Source organism: Aphelocoma coerulescens, chromosome 2, assembly GCF_041296385.1.
Source record: "Aphelocoma coerulescens isolate FSJ_1873_10779 chromosome 2, UR_Acoe_1.0, whole genome shotgun sequence".
Lineage (NCBI taxonomy): Eukaryota > Metazoa > Chordata > Aves > Passeriformes > Corvidae > Aphelocoma > Aphelocoma coerulescens.
This window is the reverse complement of record NC_091015.1, coordinates 4,591,048-4,609,808: the sequence shown is the minus strand read 5'-3', so window position 1 is coordinate 4,609,808 and position 18,761 is coordinate 4,591,048. Positions and strand designations below refer to the sequence as shown.

Below are 18,761 nucleotides of genomic sequence, written 5' to 3'. Positions count from 1 at the left end.
AAAAAAAAAAAAAAAACAGAGCTGGAAGGACTTTTTATTAAATTGCTCCACTCTGCCTATGCAGTGCTCTTGGTAATTTGTAGCTCAGCAAGAAACAAAACCAGTTGAAGTTTTCCAGCTTTCCATCAACTACACTTTGCAGCTAAATGATGACATTTAGAAAGAGATTCTCTATATTAGAACTTCCAACACCCCGAAGTTTACTCAACTTTGGCCTACTCATAGAATATAGACATAGTATATAGAATATAAGCATTTGAATTCTGCATTTTGATTAAGCTCCCACCTTTACTTTCCTCTCTTTGTGCCTTCACAGCAAGTTGTGGGATGAGATTGTGTGTGCTCAGCTACTCTGCTTCAATAACATTTTATGACAAAGTGAGAAAAACATAAAATACCTGTGGATTTGCCCATTTTTATGCAGGTAGTCCAGTCCCTCCAGCACCTCCTTAAGGATTGTGGCTATACAGGCTTCATCCAGGACACCAGTCTTGTGTTCTCCTTTGGCCACGATGTGCTTGATAATATCCAAAACAGAGCCTAGAGAAGAGTTAAACACCTTAGTTTAAACTAGAAGAACTGATTCAAAATTAAGTGTAATTTATCATCATTTAATATACAAGGAATTCACTGATGATAGTCAGGATCAGAGTCAGAAGTTGAAGCCTTTGCTGCAGGAAAGCAGAGGCAACAATGCACCCCTGGGTGCAGATCCTCGAGGCAGGCTGTAAAACCCCTATGATCACAAGTAATTGAGAAGTTATTTGAAAAAGCCAAAATGTAAAATATACACACACAGGACTCTTGGAAGGTTTTTAGGTAGATACTGATGTTACAAACTGGTTTAGTGCTGAGTCCTGGAGAAGCTGAAGGGGGAAATGGAAAAAGCAGGGGGCTGCCAGGACTCACAAGCTGAAGGCAACAAGCTTGATAAAATTAAGCACACTTTTTCAACTCCTACAAATTCTGTGCAGAGGAATAGCGTGAAAAATCTAGTATTTTAAGGGCTGGTACAACTCTAACAGGGAAAGAAAGTGAAAATCACTAAATAGAGAACAAATGAGGCTGAATTCTAACAGTAAGTCACTTCTTCACCGTGCACAAAACTGGAGTAGCTTAGATCCTTCCCTAGAAGCATGTTTAGTCTCTCCCCCAAGCATGGTGTGAATTACATCATCTTCCATGACAAACCCTGCTTTAGAGAGCAAACCACTTCTTCAAACTGCACCCAGGAATAAACAGAACCAGTGACTCGCACCAGGCCTCTTGTGCAAGGCCCTGCTTTTCATAGGCCCTGGGTACTGCCCTCTTTGTATTTGCATCTGGACTGAAGACACTTCTCAGAACTTTTATTGCTCCAGCATGGGACGGCTAAGCCTCTTTTCCAAAGCCTCTGCCATTTAGCCCCTTCAAACTTGGGTTTCTGTGGTTTAATGACTGGATAGGGACTAGCACAGTTTTTACAGCTACAGGCACAAAGCAGTGTCAGCGGTACTGGGAAGTTCTTAGAGAATGAGAAAAGCAGGCACAACTGCACAGCACAAATTGCAGCTTTGCCTGTCTTTGAACAGGAAACTTACAGGGAAAGAATATCCCAGTGTTAACTCAGCTAGCTTAGAAAAGCTGGGTTCAGTTTTAGAAAAGCTTAGGGAACTTCATTCTTCCTAACTCACAATCAAAAAAGTAAGAGAAAATTATTTTTGGATCTGAAGAACAGAAACTTCCTCTCATGATTTTGGCCTGGGGGAATTAGAAGTTTCACCTTGTAAATTCTTGAAGCAAGTGGAAAATACAATGGAGGTTTTTAGTTTGATTTTCTTCTCACCCTTCAGGTTCAGGTAGACAAAAAAACCCTCTCCTTTTTAACATTTATTTTGTTAACTATCCCAACTGAATTTCTAGGCCAAAACAATTGTGCAGATCAGTTTTCACTTAGAAGAGTATATTCCTTTTGGACTCTCCTAGAAAAGCAGAGGCTGCAAGGTTTGAATACAAACACCGTGTGGAAACACTCATTTTGCACAATTCAAACTGCAGAGGAAACAATTACTTGGGTGCACAGTGTCCCTAAGTTTGTGTAAAGCAGTATATGCTGAGCTCATCTAAAAGCTTGCTGCAGACAGCAGACACACTATTTCTGACTTTCCATCTCCTCTGGCCCACTGGCATCAGCCTCACCTGGACACCAAGACATCCAGTAAACCCAGTGGAAATAAACTGAGGGATAAATTGGTTGGCCTGAATGGCAACTTCAGCATCCTCTTACCAAAAAAATCTTTGTTTGGTTCAAGATATTTGCAAAGGACACAACATTAACACAGCAGACTCTTAACAAAAATATTAAAAAAACCCAGAGGAAAAATAAAAAAAAAAAAAAATAGAAATGAGGTTACATAACACCCCCCCAACATTTTATGCAAGAATACTCAGTGTTCAGCCTTCCTTTACCCCACCCAAGCAGAGAAACACACTCATGTTGAGTGAATTTTGACATAGGTCTTAGCCAAAGGTTTCACCCAGGGGTAACTCAGGTTGTTCTGACATACACTGGACTTCCTGCAATAGAGCAAGTGTATCTTTACTGAAGAAAACTAAAATTTGAGATGCTGGAGATGAACCCCTTCACTGAAATCTCACCTTTATGTTCTGAGAAAAGGATCCTCTGTTGTATTTCATGAGGACTCACCTGGCCTTCAGCCTATCACATTTTCCCATTTAATGAGTACATGCTTACAAACTTTGAGGGTTCTTATTCTGCATGAGAATTTTTGTGGTATCAAAACAAAAACCCACCAAAAAAGCCCCTCCACTTCCACTGTTCAGGTCTTTCCTCTCAAATGTGCCTTAATCTGGAGAACAAACTGTCACTTGTTTTAGAAGTCCAGTGAAAATATGTGGTTCTTCACGTACTCATTTTGTCCTCTTTCCACCCACGACTCCGTTAGCAGACTTTGTTCACAAACATTTCCCTTCTCCTGCAAAGGGTTCAGGGAACATGAGGAGGCAGATCATATGGTGCTCAAATTCATTTGGTCAAAATTCCTCTATTTAGCCAAGTTAGAGGTTGCATTTAACCCTGAAAAGGGGGTGGAGGGTAGACAGACGAGAGCACACGCACAGAGCCAGCCCTGGTTGTGAAAAGGCTGATTCACACCCAGGCTATATCTGCTCCCAGTCCTGCCTGCCACTCTTTAAGCACATTTATTTTAAAACCACTTTCACATTGAGAGATGTTCATGGGAGTGGGGGAATTTGCCAGTCCTCTGCAGAAAGGAGAACAGCAAAAAGGGATCAGCAAAATGCTCAGTGCACATAACAGCAGAAAAGCAACCCAAGAGTCACTTTTCTGTTGGAGAAAGTGTTCTTAGGATCATCCCCCTTTGTCTGCTCAGGGTTTGACTACTGGCACCACAGCACCATGAAGCTGTGATTTTTCCACCTCACAAATCAGTAAGTTTGGGAGTTGGTTCTGACTCACAACTCAACTGCAACTTCATTAAGCACAGCACCATGGAATACAAAGAACAAAGCCAAGCTCCATTTCCAAGCATTGCTCCATGTCATGTTCCAGCATTCTGGCTCAGGAAGCCTGGCATGGAGCAACAGAATAACCAAATCCCTGGAGAGAAACCCACAGCCAAGGTAGAAGCTACTTTGAAAGCAAAAGTAATGGGAATTTCACTGTTAAGGAAAACACCTCCTGCTAGAAGGCCAGGATTGGATTTCAGCATTAGGCTGATAAATTCAAGGCAAAGTTGATCCCAGGGATCTCAGTTAAGTGTGTGACACCACTCACTAAGGTAAGACATCCACTGCCTCAGGATACAGCCAAATTCCCACACCAACTCCAGTATACTGGACCAAGAGATCAGCCAATCAGAATCTGAAGTGGGAAATGACTGTTTTGCACAGTGGCCTGTTCCCAATCCAGCAATATAATAACTGCTAAAATTAAATGGAAACGAGTTCAGCTGAACTGGAACCAGGGCCTAAACCACACGAGAGCATGTGCTTTACAAACTGACCACACTGCTGGAAAACACCAGCATGACTGCAGATACTGCCAGCTTCTGACCCAGCCTCAAACCAGTTTAGGAGTAACTGGGGAAGAGAAAGCACATCCAAACACAGCTGGATCTCTACTCAAATGCAGTTTCACTATGGATTTGTGCTCCATGTGCAAACTGCTCAATCTCACTGTAAAACAGAATCTAGTGGCCAGAGGATGAGGTTCACACTGGAAATAAGGCACCCAGCTCTGTATTAAAGAACAGTTACAAGATTTTCAAGGAGAAAACAAATCTACTACAATGTCTCCAGAAAAGAAAAAAATATCTTTGACTCCTCCCTAAAATAAAACCTCTATTTTAGATAATGCTATGAAGCACTCTGGTGTGTATTATACATGGCATTAGGCTTGATTACACAATTTCCTCATGATTTTTCTCACTAAAAATGCACAAGTAGCAAGTACAGACTCACAGTACAGAAAGGTGAGCCCTAAATCAGAGAAAGAAAAAAAAAAAGAAATTAAGTTTGGCTGAGGCTGACTGGAAGGCTTTTCCAAGCCCAGAAGGGGCCACATACCAAGAAAAGACAAAACAAGACACAGACAAAATGCTCAGAACTGGAGTCTAACCATAAATATAAATAATGCTGTCATTAACAAGGATGTTTAAAGAAAGCTGGTGAAGAGCAACTGATCTCAAACCCCAGCAGAAGACAAAGGAAATGAGACAACATTTAGTGATTGATATGGAAAAAATGCAGCTAAAACAAATTCTTGCCCATCAAATATACACTTTGCAGCACATCAACAGGAAGCCTAGGAGATACTGTGCAATCTGATATAGCATTTAGCATTCATCATCCAAGTGTCTCAGTGTACTCTGACACCAATGGCCATGGAAAGGCACCTACTTAGTAGAGAGCAATCTCTCAGCGAAGCACTTGAGAGGGGAGTGGTTTTCTGCTCAAAGTCACAAGCTTCCTAGTCTGCTCCAAAAGTTGATAATGCAGTAGCTCCTAAGGACAGCACAAGTCAGCAGGAACTACCTGTACACAGACTTACCCTCAGCTGAGAGAGCCCAGCCTGGAACTACTTGTAAGAGAAGGATATTGAGATTTTGGATATTGACAGGCAGACCACTTACAATGGACAGTCCTGTCTTGCATCCCACACACATATCCAGTAAAACTGACTCTTTCAACACCATGAACTATGTGTTTCTCCAGAGATACTGGGTTACCTACGGCAAGAAAATGAGATTAGAGTGCCACGGTTCACCACCTCGCTGTTGTGTCCCTGCACCCACTTACAAAGCCATACTGTAAACGGGATCACTGCAGTAACTGGAAATCCAGTTTTCAAGGCAGGGTGGAGACCAAACAACCAGGAACTCCTTAAACCAGCTTTGCTGCTGAGGAAAACTTCCGTGTAATCACACCCTCGGGGCAAGGAGTCCTAATTGTTCCACTGATTCACTTTCAACAGCAAACCACCACAAACACTGAGGTTTCCTGTTCCAAATCCAGAGCACAATTCCTTGACCTCACCTACACCACCAAGCCTGTGGAACAGCATTTAGGAAGCCTGTTTCTGACGCTTCTCCTCAGCAGAGGAAGAAAACATCCACAGTCATCACTGACATTGCTTAGTGCTTCAGCACACTGGGGCTGAAGCAGAGAAGAGCATGAAAACCTGAGCAGAAAGGAAAGCTTGTTTGGATCAAGATTACAGATAAATGCAGGAGTATTCCAGATGGAATTTTACATGCCCCCAGAGGCAGAAAAAATGTACAGCAGAGCTGGTTGCTGTGGGAACCATATCTTGCATGTTACATTATAACTTAAGTGACAGAACCAAGATACACTATAAGTTAAATGCAAAAAAACCTCCTCCTTTAACTTTGTCTGGGAAGCAGAACGGGAAAATTTAATACTCTAATTTCCAACCTGGGAAAAAAAAAATTAAAAAAAAGCAGGTAACAGTACCTGCATTGATAGGCTGGAAAACAGTGCTGGGGATCACTACACAACTTTGTGAGAACCAAAATCTGCCCCAAACCTGACAAACACTGATGCTGAACAGGCTGAACCTTTGAGAAGGGGGTGTTGGCAGATTCACTGCTGCTTCTTTCAAGACATCTCAGCACTAGCCCGTGGTTTCAGTGAATCTGACTCTCATCAGAGCCAAGAATTATATCTGGACCTTGTCAGTCTCTGGCAAACAGATGAAGAAAATGCAAAAGAAGGAAGAGCTGCTTGGATTCAGTACCTCTGGGACTGAGGAATATAGATACAGCAGGAGAATAGCAAAGTAAAGGAAACAACAACATATACAAAACAAAGGAAAAGACATTAACCCGGGTTAAACCTCAGAGTGAAGGCAAAGGAAACTTCCACTTCTTGCCTCCTTCCCTCTAGGGTATGTGCATGGATGCATAAGAAATATGAAAAGATTAAGGCAGAAAACAAAGTAATACAATAAAGGGAGCAAAACAGCCTATTGCTGTTGTGACCAAGACATTTATAGGAGAAAATCTGAAGGACAAACTAATTTTTCATGCTTTTCCTATTACAGTTAGGAATGGCAGTGTATCTACACACTCTGCATTCTGCAATCATGTACAGGCCCTGCCATCTCCTGCTTCTGACTTATCCCATCCTTAATTGTTTGAAATTAAGTTGTGTTTCTACAAATAAAATTAAAACTCCTCCAGATGAATTAAAAATAGCATATCTGTCTCCTAAGAAAATAATTCAACATAAACATGAGGATTTCTAAAAACCTGTGGTTTATGCTTTGATCATAACTCCCTGTTGGAATTAGGAGGGGCCAGATCAGAGATTAACACAGCAGAAGCAGAACAAGAAGTCCCAACTCCCTGGTAGAGAACTAAGACTTACCTACCCCTTTTGGTCTGACTTTCTGAACTTCAGATCAAAGGTTGAAGCTAGAAGTTGATTAGATAATCTTAAAAACTTCTGGAAAATAAAAGGTTTAACTATTTCAATACAGCAATCTCCTTAGCAAATTTCATTAGGAGCCTTCAAGAGGGCAAAACATCCAAGAGCCCTTTCTGGAAATGTTTCAGTATTTAAAGGATTTGCACAGTTTAAAAATACTTTGGTGGTTTCATCTGCTGTAGATTAGGACAGGAAAAATTGTTGTGTGATGTAGCAAGCCACCAGAGCCAGCTGTTTCATAGGAGCAACTGTTTTATAGAGTTATCTACAGCCTTGGGTCACCTGTGAAATGAGAGCTCTTGTTAAAAGCAGGGAGAATTTAAAAGAGCAAACAGGTCACAATCAGTAAAAGCACAAGAACAAAAGCACAGCTGCTCCTCTTCCTACTAAAAAGCCGCAGGAGCTTGAGGGCAGGACTGGGCTTCAGCAGGCTTTAAAAAGGCACGAGTAAAATTCATGACAGGAGAATGCCAGGGAGGCAAAGAGCAGGTCACCAGTTGTCTAGAAATAGCCATTGGAGTTTAGTTTGGAGTAACATTGGACCCAAAGGCTGAGGTGTCGAGTTCACAGTGCTAAGCTTAGAACCCTACAAAACTTCCATCATTAGAGAAAAGGGTCTGCAATTTCTACTGAAGGGAACAGAAACAGCAGACACTTCACAAACCAAACACACCAGGAGACCTGCAAAAGGGTGTCAGTAACTGCACACACCAGCACCTCCTGTCTCTACCAGTGGCATCTCATCCCAGCCACGTTTCTGCCATCAGCAACTCCACACCTGTTTGGGGTCAGTGGTGCCAGTTCAGACTGCTCTGAGCAGTGACTCCCACCAGCCTGGCTGGGCTCTGATGCACATCAGCTCCCCACCATTACCCCCTGGCTGCTGACCACCTTTCAAATACAGAAATCTCCCATCAACAGAGTACTTGTGGAGACAAATAGTTCAGTTTCATGACAATGTCAGTCAGGTAATTAAGGTACCTTTGAGTGCACCCTCTGGTTGTTGAGGAGCAAAGCACTATTAGACAGCAGCAATTCATGGATTTATTTTCCCTTAGAGACATTCCTAAAACTCTTGCATGTATGACCAGGTTAGGATTTCATAGAAAGACTGCAGCCAGAAAATAAATTAAATTGCACTTACAACAACAACAGCAGCAAAAAAGGCTTGCATTACAGATTGGGCTGTCTTCTGGGCTGTTTATCAAATTAGTAAGGTCAGTGTTTGTAGGCTGAAATTAAAACCAGTTTCAGCCAGAAATCACACACTGACAGAAAAGATGCAATAAAATTCTGAACTTTTACCCAGAACAAATTCTCAAGTACAAAAGCCATGATCAAGATACAGAATGGACATCAGAATGTATTTCATATGTACTTACTGAGATGTACAAATCTCTTTGAACATCTAAACAAAATTAAAGTGTTAGGCTGTACTCTGGTTTGGGTCTGTTTTGGTGGAGGGCTTTTGTTTGCTTGTTTGTTTTTGGTTTTGTTTTGGGGGTGTTTTCCTTTGCTTTTTTTTTGGTTTTGTTTTCTGGTTTAAAAACCAGCTCAAAGGTTTTTCCTGTTGAGAAACCCAGATCATTATTTTTCCCACTGGATGACAGATGACTGCAAAACGAGCCACTTTATTACTGATAAGAACTAAGCTCAAAGGAATGAGAGACAGTTTCAGAAGTGTCTCTTGTTACATAAATCACTCAGCCTAAGACCAACTGAAAATAGTCTCGTTAGAAGTGAATGAAAAAGCTCTTCAGTCAGAAAGTGCCAATCACAAGTTTCTTCCCCCATCCTTAAGACTGTGCTGTAGAATTTGCCTATGAGATATGAGTTTCCTGAAGCACAGATAGAAAAAAAGTATGAAGTAAAAAGTATATAAAAGAAAACAACTGAAAAATACCTCACAAGGTACCCTTCTGCTTAGAAAGTGACAGTCATTCTGAAAGTCTTTCTATTTACTCTAGCAGTTCCTCCAGCCTTCAAATGATTCCTTTTAAGTGAGAAAATGTAACACTGACTCACAGAAATGTTGGACAGAGAGAAGAATTACTCTTACTAGTCTGTCTTCTACTGTATGACCCTACTCTTCAACATATACAACAGAATAAGAAGTGAGATTTCCTAGCACTACTTTACTGCAAGTCCCCCACTAAATGCCAGAGCTGCACAAGGGTCAATTATCAGGCTGAAGAACATAAAAGCCCATTCAAAGGGAATATTAAATGAGAAGCAGGTCGTCACTCACACCAGCAAGAGGCTGGTTCTGAAGCAATGATTATTTTTCCAGAAATTTTCCAGTGTAGTCTTTACATCTGTGATGCCTTGATAATGATGGTCTGACTTTTCCCCAGCTTTACATTAAAAAAAACAAACAAGCAAAAAACAAAAAACAAACCACCTCCACACAAAATTGAGAACAGACAGAGACAACGTTTGGAGGTTCAAGGATGACCCTCATTGTGACTTGATTCTGACAGAAAACTGCTGTGAAGTGACTGAGGCAGCTGTGCATTTTCTTCAAAAAGGTTGTGTCCTCTCTTGGAAAAGGCCAAACCCCTTGCTGCTGCCTCTCCAGCACCCCCTGAAATGCCATTTCCTCGTGTTGTGGAAACTTTCCCATAGATACACCTTTTATACACACAGCAACACTGCTTGCTCTAAGCTGTCAGGGGATTCTTTTCCACACACACACACAGTCATCGTATCTTTAATGGCCTGTTACATGTCCCTCTAAGAAAACAGAAGGTATTGCTTAATGACACATGAGACATTAAAAACCCTTTAAGACAGACTTAAGGTTGGCATGGAATTTTATTTCCCCCAAGAGGACTGCTAAAATTCTCTAAAGAACACCTTCAAAGAGACATGTTTTATGGTCATTGTTGAGCTCTTGAGTAAAAAGCAAACAGGTTTAGCCAGATTTTTCCACATCATCTTCTGGCATTTTACAGTCCTCAAAATTAAGCCAAGAACAGAGAAGCCAAGTTGGGTTTTTTTTTTTAAAGCAAGAAAATAGGGGGTTTTTTTTTCCCCAGTTTTCAATTCCTTTTCACTGCAGTGCCAGGAAAATGAAGTCTTCCTAAACACAGGCCCAGGATTTAGCAACAGCCCTTTGTGCTATCATCCAGAACTTGATTCCATTTCTTGTCTCAACTGTAACTTACACAGGGTTCCTGGAAAATATTATGACATCAAATAAAACACTACTGATACAAAATTTTCAAACTCACTCTCTCAAAAAAAGCTGTTTCTCCAGCATCTGAGAGAATAAATCCAGAAAAGGGAAGTTTCCCTGGCTCTGTGTTAACCAGACAGTGATTTTAAAAAGCTAGTTAGGTATTACTACTGATGGACATAACATGAGAAGCTATTCCTGACCCGAATGAGTTGAAATCAAATTATTAATGTTCATATGGAATTGCTGGAAAGATGCCTGGTGGGAAAGGACCTGGGGGTGCTGGCTGACAGTGGCAGAACATGAGCCAAAGCGTGGTCAGATGGGCAAGAAGGCCAATGGCATCTGGCCTGTGTCAGGAATAGTGTGGCAGCAGGACCAGGGCAGTGATTGTCCCCCTGTGCTCAGCACTGCTGAGGCACCTCAAGTGCTGCGTGCAGTTCTGGGCCCCCCACTACAAAAAAGAGTTCAAGGGGCTGGAGCAAGTCCAGAGAAGGGAATGGAGCTGGGGAGGGGGCTGGAGCACCAGGAGCAGCTGAGGGAGCTGCAGGGGCTCAGCCTGGAGAAAAGGAGGCTCCATGGAGACCTTCTCACTTGCCACAACTGTCTGACAGAAGGGTGCAGCCAGGTGGGGGTCAGGCTCTGCTCCCAGGGAACAAGCAGTAGGATAAGAGGAAGCTGCGTCAAGTTGCACCAGGGGAGGTTTAGATTGGACAGGAGGACACATCTCCATGGAAAGGGTTGTTCAGCATTGGAACAGGCTGCCTGGGGAGGTGGTGTTTAAAAGAAGCATAGATGTGACACTTGGGGACAGGGTTTTAGTGGTGAACTTGGCAGTGCTGGGGTAATGGTTGGACTTTCTGATCCTAAAGGTCTTTTCCAACCTAAACAACTCTACAATTCTATGAAATGTCTTAATTCACAGGTGGGATGCTTAAGAGGTAACCAAGGGAGAGAGGAAGGAGGTAAGACAGGTTTTTATGCTGCCTTTTAGGGTAAAGAAATTGGACCACTCACCTCCACTAAGTAACTTCATCACCAGCCAAAGCTCATCTTTCACCACAAATGATGTGTAGTAAGATACAATGTTGGGGTGATGGCACTGACTCATGGCTTGAATTTCTTTCTGTAGAGAAAAAAAAAACATTAGCAGTTGGAAACACACAGTGATTATTACTCCTTGGGCACAGAGGTTATCTTCCTCAAGACACAAAGAGGGTGCAAAGAAAAAGGATACCTAGAAGGTAAACGTAGAAATCCAGAAATACTCTAAACACTCAGGCTGCATCATACTAGAGCCAAAAGGTATTTTAGGGTGTTATTCCTGTCTGTCTAGAGGAAGAAAAAGTTACCCAAAAAACCCTTGGTAACACCATCAAAGTGGTGGCAACTGAAACACCTGCATGCAGCTATAATAAAATATTCCCAAAAATTCACTCCAGTTTGTGACCTAAGAAATTCATGCCGACTTCTCCTTTCAGTAAGACAGGATGCAACAGATGCTTAATCCGTTGAAGACGATCATTTGGATGAGAAAGGGAAATACTGGCCTCTGGGAAAAAAAGGCCTCTTATTCCTAATGTTTCTTCCCAGCAGGAAAGCAGATGGCTTAGCTCAATCAGGTTGAAGGCACAAAGGACAGCTGTATCCTTTGTCATACTGGAAGAAGAGGGAGATCACTTTGAGATTAGAAAGTCAGTAGCTACTACTGATGGAGGACAACATGAAATATGTTGAGATACAGAAATTGTTTTGAGTTTTGACTGTGCTTAGTCTCAGTTTTGGTTATGGGTTCAGGTTATGGGTTGAGGCTTCCCAAGTTATGGAGGGAACAACACCACAGAAAACACGGTCTGATTTCATTATGCAAGCACAAATCACCAGTTTGGACAGAAAGACCCACAGTTTCTTGGCTGTCCATAGACAAAAGCCATCCACTGAGCCAAGCCTGGCACCCTGCACCGCACCCAGCTGAGCCCTTGTGCTTCAGCCACGTCCCCCAACCTGTCAAGTTGTACCCTCCAGCAGCACCCACCCCAGACACTCCTCCCCTCATACCCTGAGCTTCTGCTTTCAACTACAACATTCCTTCACTGGACGCAGGGAAGGAGAAGAGCACGGGCCCTTCACCCCCTGATCCTTCCCTCCCTCTAAGCACAAGACTTCCCTGGTACTGAAGCACAAGAGAGAGCTCTGAGAAGAATTCACTTGTGCCTAGGACGCCCCACAAATGCAGCATATTTTCCTCCTACTCCTGTACAAAGCTCTGCTTGTGACCGAGTTCAGAGTAAAGCCACTGCTTCCCCTTGGCAAGGCCTGAGCTGGCAATCACAGCTCCAAAGGAACAGGCTCATGTTGATTTATCCACTTAGCACTGCTTTTCAGGGAGTAGGTGCATTTGAGGAATCCAAAGCAATTGGTTCCTCTTTCTGCTTCCCCAGGAGAGGCACCAGCTTTCCAGGAAACTTAACAAGCAGATTAAAGAAGAATCCTTCTAAACAGGAAAGCGTATTTGAAGAGTGGGGAATAGGCTATTCATCTCCATGTAGCATACTCTGAATAAAAAACACTCTGTGAAAATAAATACAGCCTAAAACAATATATTCTGCTTACTCTGACAGCTCCAGCTCCCTTCCTTGCAAGCTTTCACTTGTGTCAAGTCATTTTTCAAAAAGGAATAAATCAGCAACTTTAGAGTTTTCTGTGGCTCTCTGTAGTTCTCTCTCTGACAATTAAAATATACTACATGAGCACAAGTGGCACCAGAGGAAACCAAGGTGGAAAGCAGCAAGCAGGACTGGTAATCCATCTCTTCAGCCACACCTGCCCCAAACCCACCACTCTCAGAAATTATCCAAAGGAGCTGGGTTTTGTATTTTCTCAGCTAGACTGCTCAAAATATTTTGAAGCAGTTCCCTGGGAGATCAAGAGAGTAATATGAGAAATATACACAAACATTGCATATTTGATATACACTTGTGTATCCTAGTGGAGTACAGGAGGCAATGAGACAAAGCCTGGACCAAATTTACTTAACAGCCTAGACCAGGATCAGATCTTTGTCATTTAAGCAGTACTTCAGAATTTTTCAGGAGTTCTGTGACACTTAGTTACCATTTTATTATTTTTGAAGAACTTCCTCTCTCATTCACTACCACAATCTGCTCCCTGGGCTGGGAAGCACAGCTAAAAAAAAAAAAAAAATAGCTCAAGTCTGTCATGTGCAGCAAACCATAAAGAGGGAAAATAAATAATCACAAACCTGATCTGTGCAATTAAACACCTCTGTCAGCCAGTGGATGTATAACACAGGCAGATTAATCCATTTCTCACACAGTGTAGCACAGCTCTGAATAATTAATTGCATCACAGCCCACGATTTTCAGTGTTTTTACATTATTACCAATCAGAAGGAGCAGCAGACTTTCCCTTCCACCCACAAACCCCCACTCCATTTTCAGCAGTTTTCTAGGCTAATCTCACACTGGCTATATCAAAGCTTGGTTCTTCTTCTCCCCCAAAGAGGGTACCAACATCCTGAAAGCTCAACCCATACAATTGTTCTAAGTGATAGTGGCAAATCACAGGGGCTTTGTGGTTAAAATGCTTCCTGGCATAACTGAAACCGAGCCAATTCTGTCATACATCCACAGTCTGCTCCAGCAGCAGCTGAAGGGCTGTAGCTAAAGCAGGAATCCCACTCAAGGATCACTGGGAAGCTCTCCTCAAAAGCATACTTACAGAAGGAGGGCATAAAATGCAGCAACAGCCATTCTGTGTGTAGCAAGCTCAGCTTTAATACTGTTCCCAAAACCTTTGGGAGAGTTTGCTGCTCTTCAAACACAACAAAGTCGTATCTGGCAAGGGTTTCCTCTTTGTACCTCCCTGGTAAGACTGCTATCCCCAGATAACTGAGTTACAACTGTGCTTCGTGTATTTTCCCCAGCATAAAAACTATATTGGAAGACTGCTAATAAAAATCTCAGTGATTTCCACACCTCTGTAATAATTTATTTGGGCTGCTCTATGCAAGGTGGAAAGGTTGCTTTATTCCCTCTCTGCCAATAGCCATGGGTCATTTGATACAGACCTCCACGCCATCCACAGATGCAGTGGGTGATAAGCAGCTCTTCCACCCAACACCCCTCACACTCCATGGCTTCAGTGATGAGAGACAGCCTTCCTGCCAATTCCCATAAATTGCTCCGCTTTTTGTTTAGCTATGGAGAATGAATTCCCGACAAAAACATGTCTAGACACAGGCAATGGTTTGGAAATGGTTACATGCTCACCCTGGGCAAGATATTAAAAATATCTGTATTGTCAAATACCAAAAGCAAATAGACTGGGATTAGCTCTAAATGCCTCCATGGCTTCCATTAAGGGTTCTGACAAATGTTTTCAGTACTTCTACAGGCAATAAAAGAAACATTTCAAGGCTTGCAAAACAGCAATAAAACTGCAGAGAAGTATAATCTAGAATCATATGCAACCTGCTAGTCTCCTGTAAGTAAGACATACTTCTGGAGATCTGCTATTTTGGATGAGGGTTTATTTGCCCACTGACAGACAACTGAAGTTTGAATTAATGGGAGCAGTTAAGGCTGGTTTTTAGCTACCAGCTCAAGTTTCTTAATGGTATTTTCTTTTCACATCATCACCTTTTACTCCGTTCATCTGCCCCTGAGGCTTGCTTCAGAGACGCTCTCAAATACAGGGACAAAAATTGTGCTTTATTTAGTTTTACTTTCTACATGTTGACATGAACTCAAGAGATACAGCACAGCAGCAGAGTGCTTTCATGTGGCTACCTGCAACTTCAGAGTCCAGAAAGCTGTCAACGTGGCTACCCTGTTTGAAGGCAATCACAACCATTAGAGAACTGGGGAGGGAAAGCATGGCTAGGCAGAAACCAAAGCAGGTCAGATGTGATCACCCCTTGAAAACATCAATGCTTCAAGTATGGCTGGTAAAGATCTTACACCATGAGATTTCAGCTGAGAGATAAGGCATTAAAGCTGCTCTTCATCCTTTTAAATAAGGATTTAGAGCTCCAGTCCTACAGGCAGCCATAACCATTCATATTTTGCTCCAAGTGGAATTTTAACCATTTAGCTAAAAGGTTGGAAAATTGACAATAATAATTCATTTGCCTTTTGAGGTGGCAACATAACTAAAAACAAAAAACAAAACCAAACATGTTCTTCTACCAAAATTAACTCTAGAGATGTTAAGAAGGTGGGGAAAAAGCACAAAATCAGAGATTCTGATTCAACTCCCACTCCTTGGATTATCCAGTTCAACTCCTTGCCTCAAGTGGCTACAGGACCTAAATTGGCACGAGTAAAGAGGGGTTAGATTAGCCCTAGAACAACAGTGGAAAAGAAACAATTCTGAAAGGGATAAACACACTTCATCCATTAAATAATCTTCAGTGATGGGAACAAAACAGTCCCATGGCAGTTGCCCATTTTAATGGCTAGTCTTCAGCCTCAGTCAGTGGCCGTTCCCTCTTTCAAAGTCTCCAGCATTAGTGGAAATGTACTGAAGGAAGCAGGTGTTTATAAACTGTTGTTTGTTTATAATTGTGGTGTAGCAATTCCTACATGGCCATTTTTTATTGGTTTCAGCCAAAAAGCAAATGGGCAAGTGAATGCCTCCTCTCACAGATACAAGCAAGCCAGCTTTACCCACATCACCAACTAACCTATTACTGACCCTTACAGTTGTTCAGATCAATAGCCAGTGCTACAGCTCAACAATGCTTTCAATGTGATTAGTGCCCACAGACAGCTGCAAACTCTCTGAAGTTCTTTACATGCACCATCTCATGCTCATCCAGTCCAAGTAAAGGAAGACATTCTGTGTTCAGGATTTCACCCACCATTAAACACTGATGATCATAGTGAACTCTACACAAAAACAACCCCAAAACAAAACCAAACCAAAACCTAAACCAGTCCAGTAATTAAGACTTCTGTTGTCCCTGCTTTGATAAACAATACAACCAAGCTGTACCCAGCATAGGTTTAAGTCTTAAGATGCAATCCCAACATGTAACACAGCAGATCAAATAACCATGCAGAAACCACATATCATACATAAGACTCCCTGGCACTGACACTGGGGACTTTTTTCCCCTGGGGTAAGTGTAAAGCTCCTCATGCCTGGAAATGGAATTATAACAGCAATTCCCATCAGATGACAGGCATGGATGAAACATCTGTACTACTTCCACAGCAATCTGCTGCTTTGTTCCCAACAACCTTATAGTCTGGTTAATCCACTTGTAGGAAGTGCTCTGTCAGATCAAAGGCAGTTCAATATCCTGCCCAAGTCTTCAAAAGAAGGTGTAAAAACCCTATAAAAAGCAGTTACACAATAATTATCTGCCCATAGGGTAGACTTCTTACTAAGCCTGGGCAGTTAACAGTTGGCTTATGCTTTAAACCAGGGGAGTTCATAATCCTTTTTTTAAATCCTATCTAATTTAACCTTCTCAACTATAGGTTGATTTATTTAATCTCATGCAATGTTTGATCTCCATTATTGGCAGCAAGTTCCCCAGGTTATTTCCATGAAATTCTAGAGGACATTTCTGTTTAACTGCAGTTCAACTTGTTCCCTCAGCCTCCTTAACTGCCCTCTGGCCATAGCAGTAAAAGAGCAGTACCATCACTTCTTGAGTGCAGACCTGTCAGGTCCAGTCCTAATCAGTCTCTGGGGTAGGAAGAATTTGGAATCTCTTTCTAGGAACAGCAACACCACATCCCCCATGCTCTTTCCTGAGCCTGTCTCCTGTTGAATCATCTTAGGGAATAAACAGGCAGCATTTCGCCCTAGCTGGGAAAGCCCAATGTGAAATATCCCATAGCTTATGTTTCCCTCTCTGCTGTTCAACATTCCTGGTAACTGCTAAGCTGACAACCCACGTCATCTGCTACTCATGGAGAAAAAAGTCTCCATCTGGATGAAAGAAAACTCAGCTTTAATTGCATGAAAATGTAGCCGAGTTTGTAGGACAGAGGGAGGATTTAAGGCCTTTTACATCAGTAATTCTTTAAAACAAGAAAACACTTATACAAGAAAAAAGGCTGGAGGCATGGTTATTTTGAGGCAGATGTTCCACCACTGCAACCAGCATCCCACAATGGAAAAGAGTAAGAGCAAAACACAGCACTGAATGGTGTGCAGCTGTGACATACAACACGTGAACAAGCAGACTGTTTGCAAACCCACACCAGTGTGGTTGTTAACTACCACGGGTTGCAAGACAAGTAAAAAGTGGAATTGAATAAATTCCACTTCAGTAATAAATCAAAAAGTCCAAGATAATTTATAGAAAACACTGTATTTGACCAGCTCTCCTTACACTCCACTCCCAGTCACACCCCTGAGCAAGAATCATTATAAGCTACACTGTACTTCCCTCTCAGCTGAATCCCACAGGCAGTCTAGGAAAGATCTGGGAGCATTCAAAAACATACAGGGGAAAAGATAAAAATGAAGCATGGAAATAAATTCCTGACAAACATCACCCTAATTCAGCAGCTGGGTTAGAAAGAGGTACATCTCTGCCCAGCATTACTCTTGCTGTCCACATTCTTTACAGCAATTAGCACTTCAGCTGAAGAGCTGAATGCCCTTGACTTGGCTTACTCATGATTCAACAAAACTGGGCCTTCCTGCATTTTCCATACCCCACAGCAGCAATAAATAAATACAGTGCATTAACCTAGAATGTCACACAGTATATGCAAAGTGTGCAGTTTATTCCTGATCACCCACACGGCTCAAATGTATATTGAGCTAAAAGGATCAAGATCAATATCTTTAATGAGCCAAGTCATAGCACTTACTGTGCTTAGAGTGAGTATCTCCAAAGTAAGGACATGGTCCCAGATTTCCTGGCCTCTGGACACCTGCTAAGCTTAAAGGAAGCTCAAGGCCACTCATCCATCCAGCTGGTCATAGAGCCACTTGCTCTGCATTTCACACTCCATATTAACCTTCCTCTTCTCCTCTGTCCCAAGAAGTAGAAGTGCCAGCCACTAAGCAGCACAGACATTGAAAGAGGTATACAAGAATCAAATCATCTTTTTAAGGATGACAGAACTGTTTGCTGGTCTTCCTAGCCTCTCATGAGCAATGTGACACTGTTCTACCCTCTTAGCTAGGCAGATTCTGGGATGAAAGAAGCTTGCTTCAACAGAGAAGTCTACAGGTCTGTAGAAAAATAATTATAAAATAATTTAAGCACATTTCCCCCTTGCTATCACACTGCCCAATGAGTGGGCAGTGCTGTAACCCAAGAGCACTCTCCTGACCCCAGGCAGGAAAGCAGAGTTTACCATAAGCTGACTGTTGTGCTCAAATGTCTTCAGAGCAACAGAAGGATAAGGGAGCTCCTGAAGGCCCCAGTTTGTGATTCTAACTGTACTGGGGGAAAGGAGAAAGCAAGGAGGGGGTAACATACCCCAGTGTGAATTCATCATATTTTTCTTTGCATTTGCTTCTTAAAGCAACTGTAACCTGCAACCATCTACAGTTACCTTTTTTTTTTTTTTGTGGTGGGGAGGGAACACCACAATCCTGCAATAAGAAGCAGTTGCTC

The 18,761-nt window shown here is 42.2% G+C and overlaps 1 protein-coding gene across 1 annotated transcript in view; it reads right to left on the bottom strand.

Annotated features, from left to right (window-relative positions):
• The window catches only part of OXSR1 (oxidative stress responsive kinase 1), an 88,078-nt gene that overhangs the window by 47,991 nt on the left and 21,326 nt on the right, over positions 1-18,761 (bottom strand). Inside the window, exons 3-4 of the mRNA XM_069006325.1 lie at positions 11,165-11,273; positions 399-540 (exon numbers count right to left, since the gene is read on the bottom strand). Of these exons, the coding sequence (XP_068862426.1) occupies positions 399-540; positions 11,165-11,273 (251 nt within the window). The remainder of the gene's footprint in view (positions 1-398; positions 541-11,164; positions 11,274-18,761) is intronic.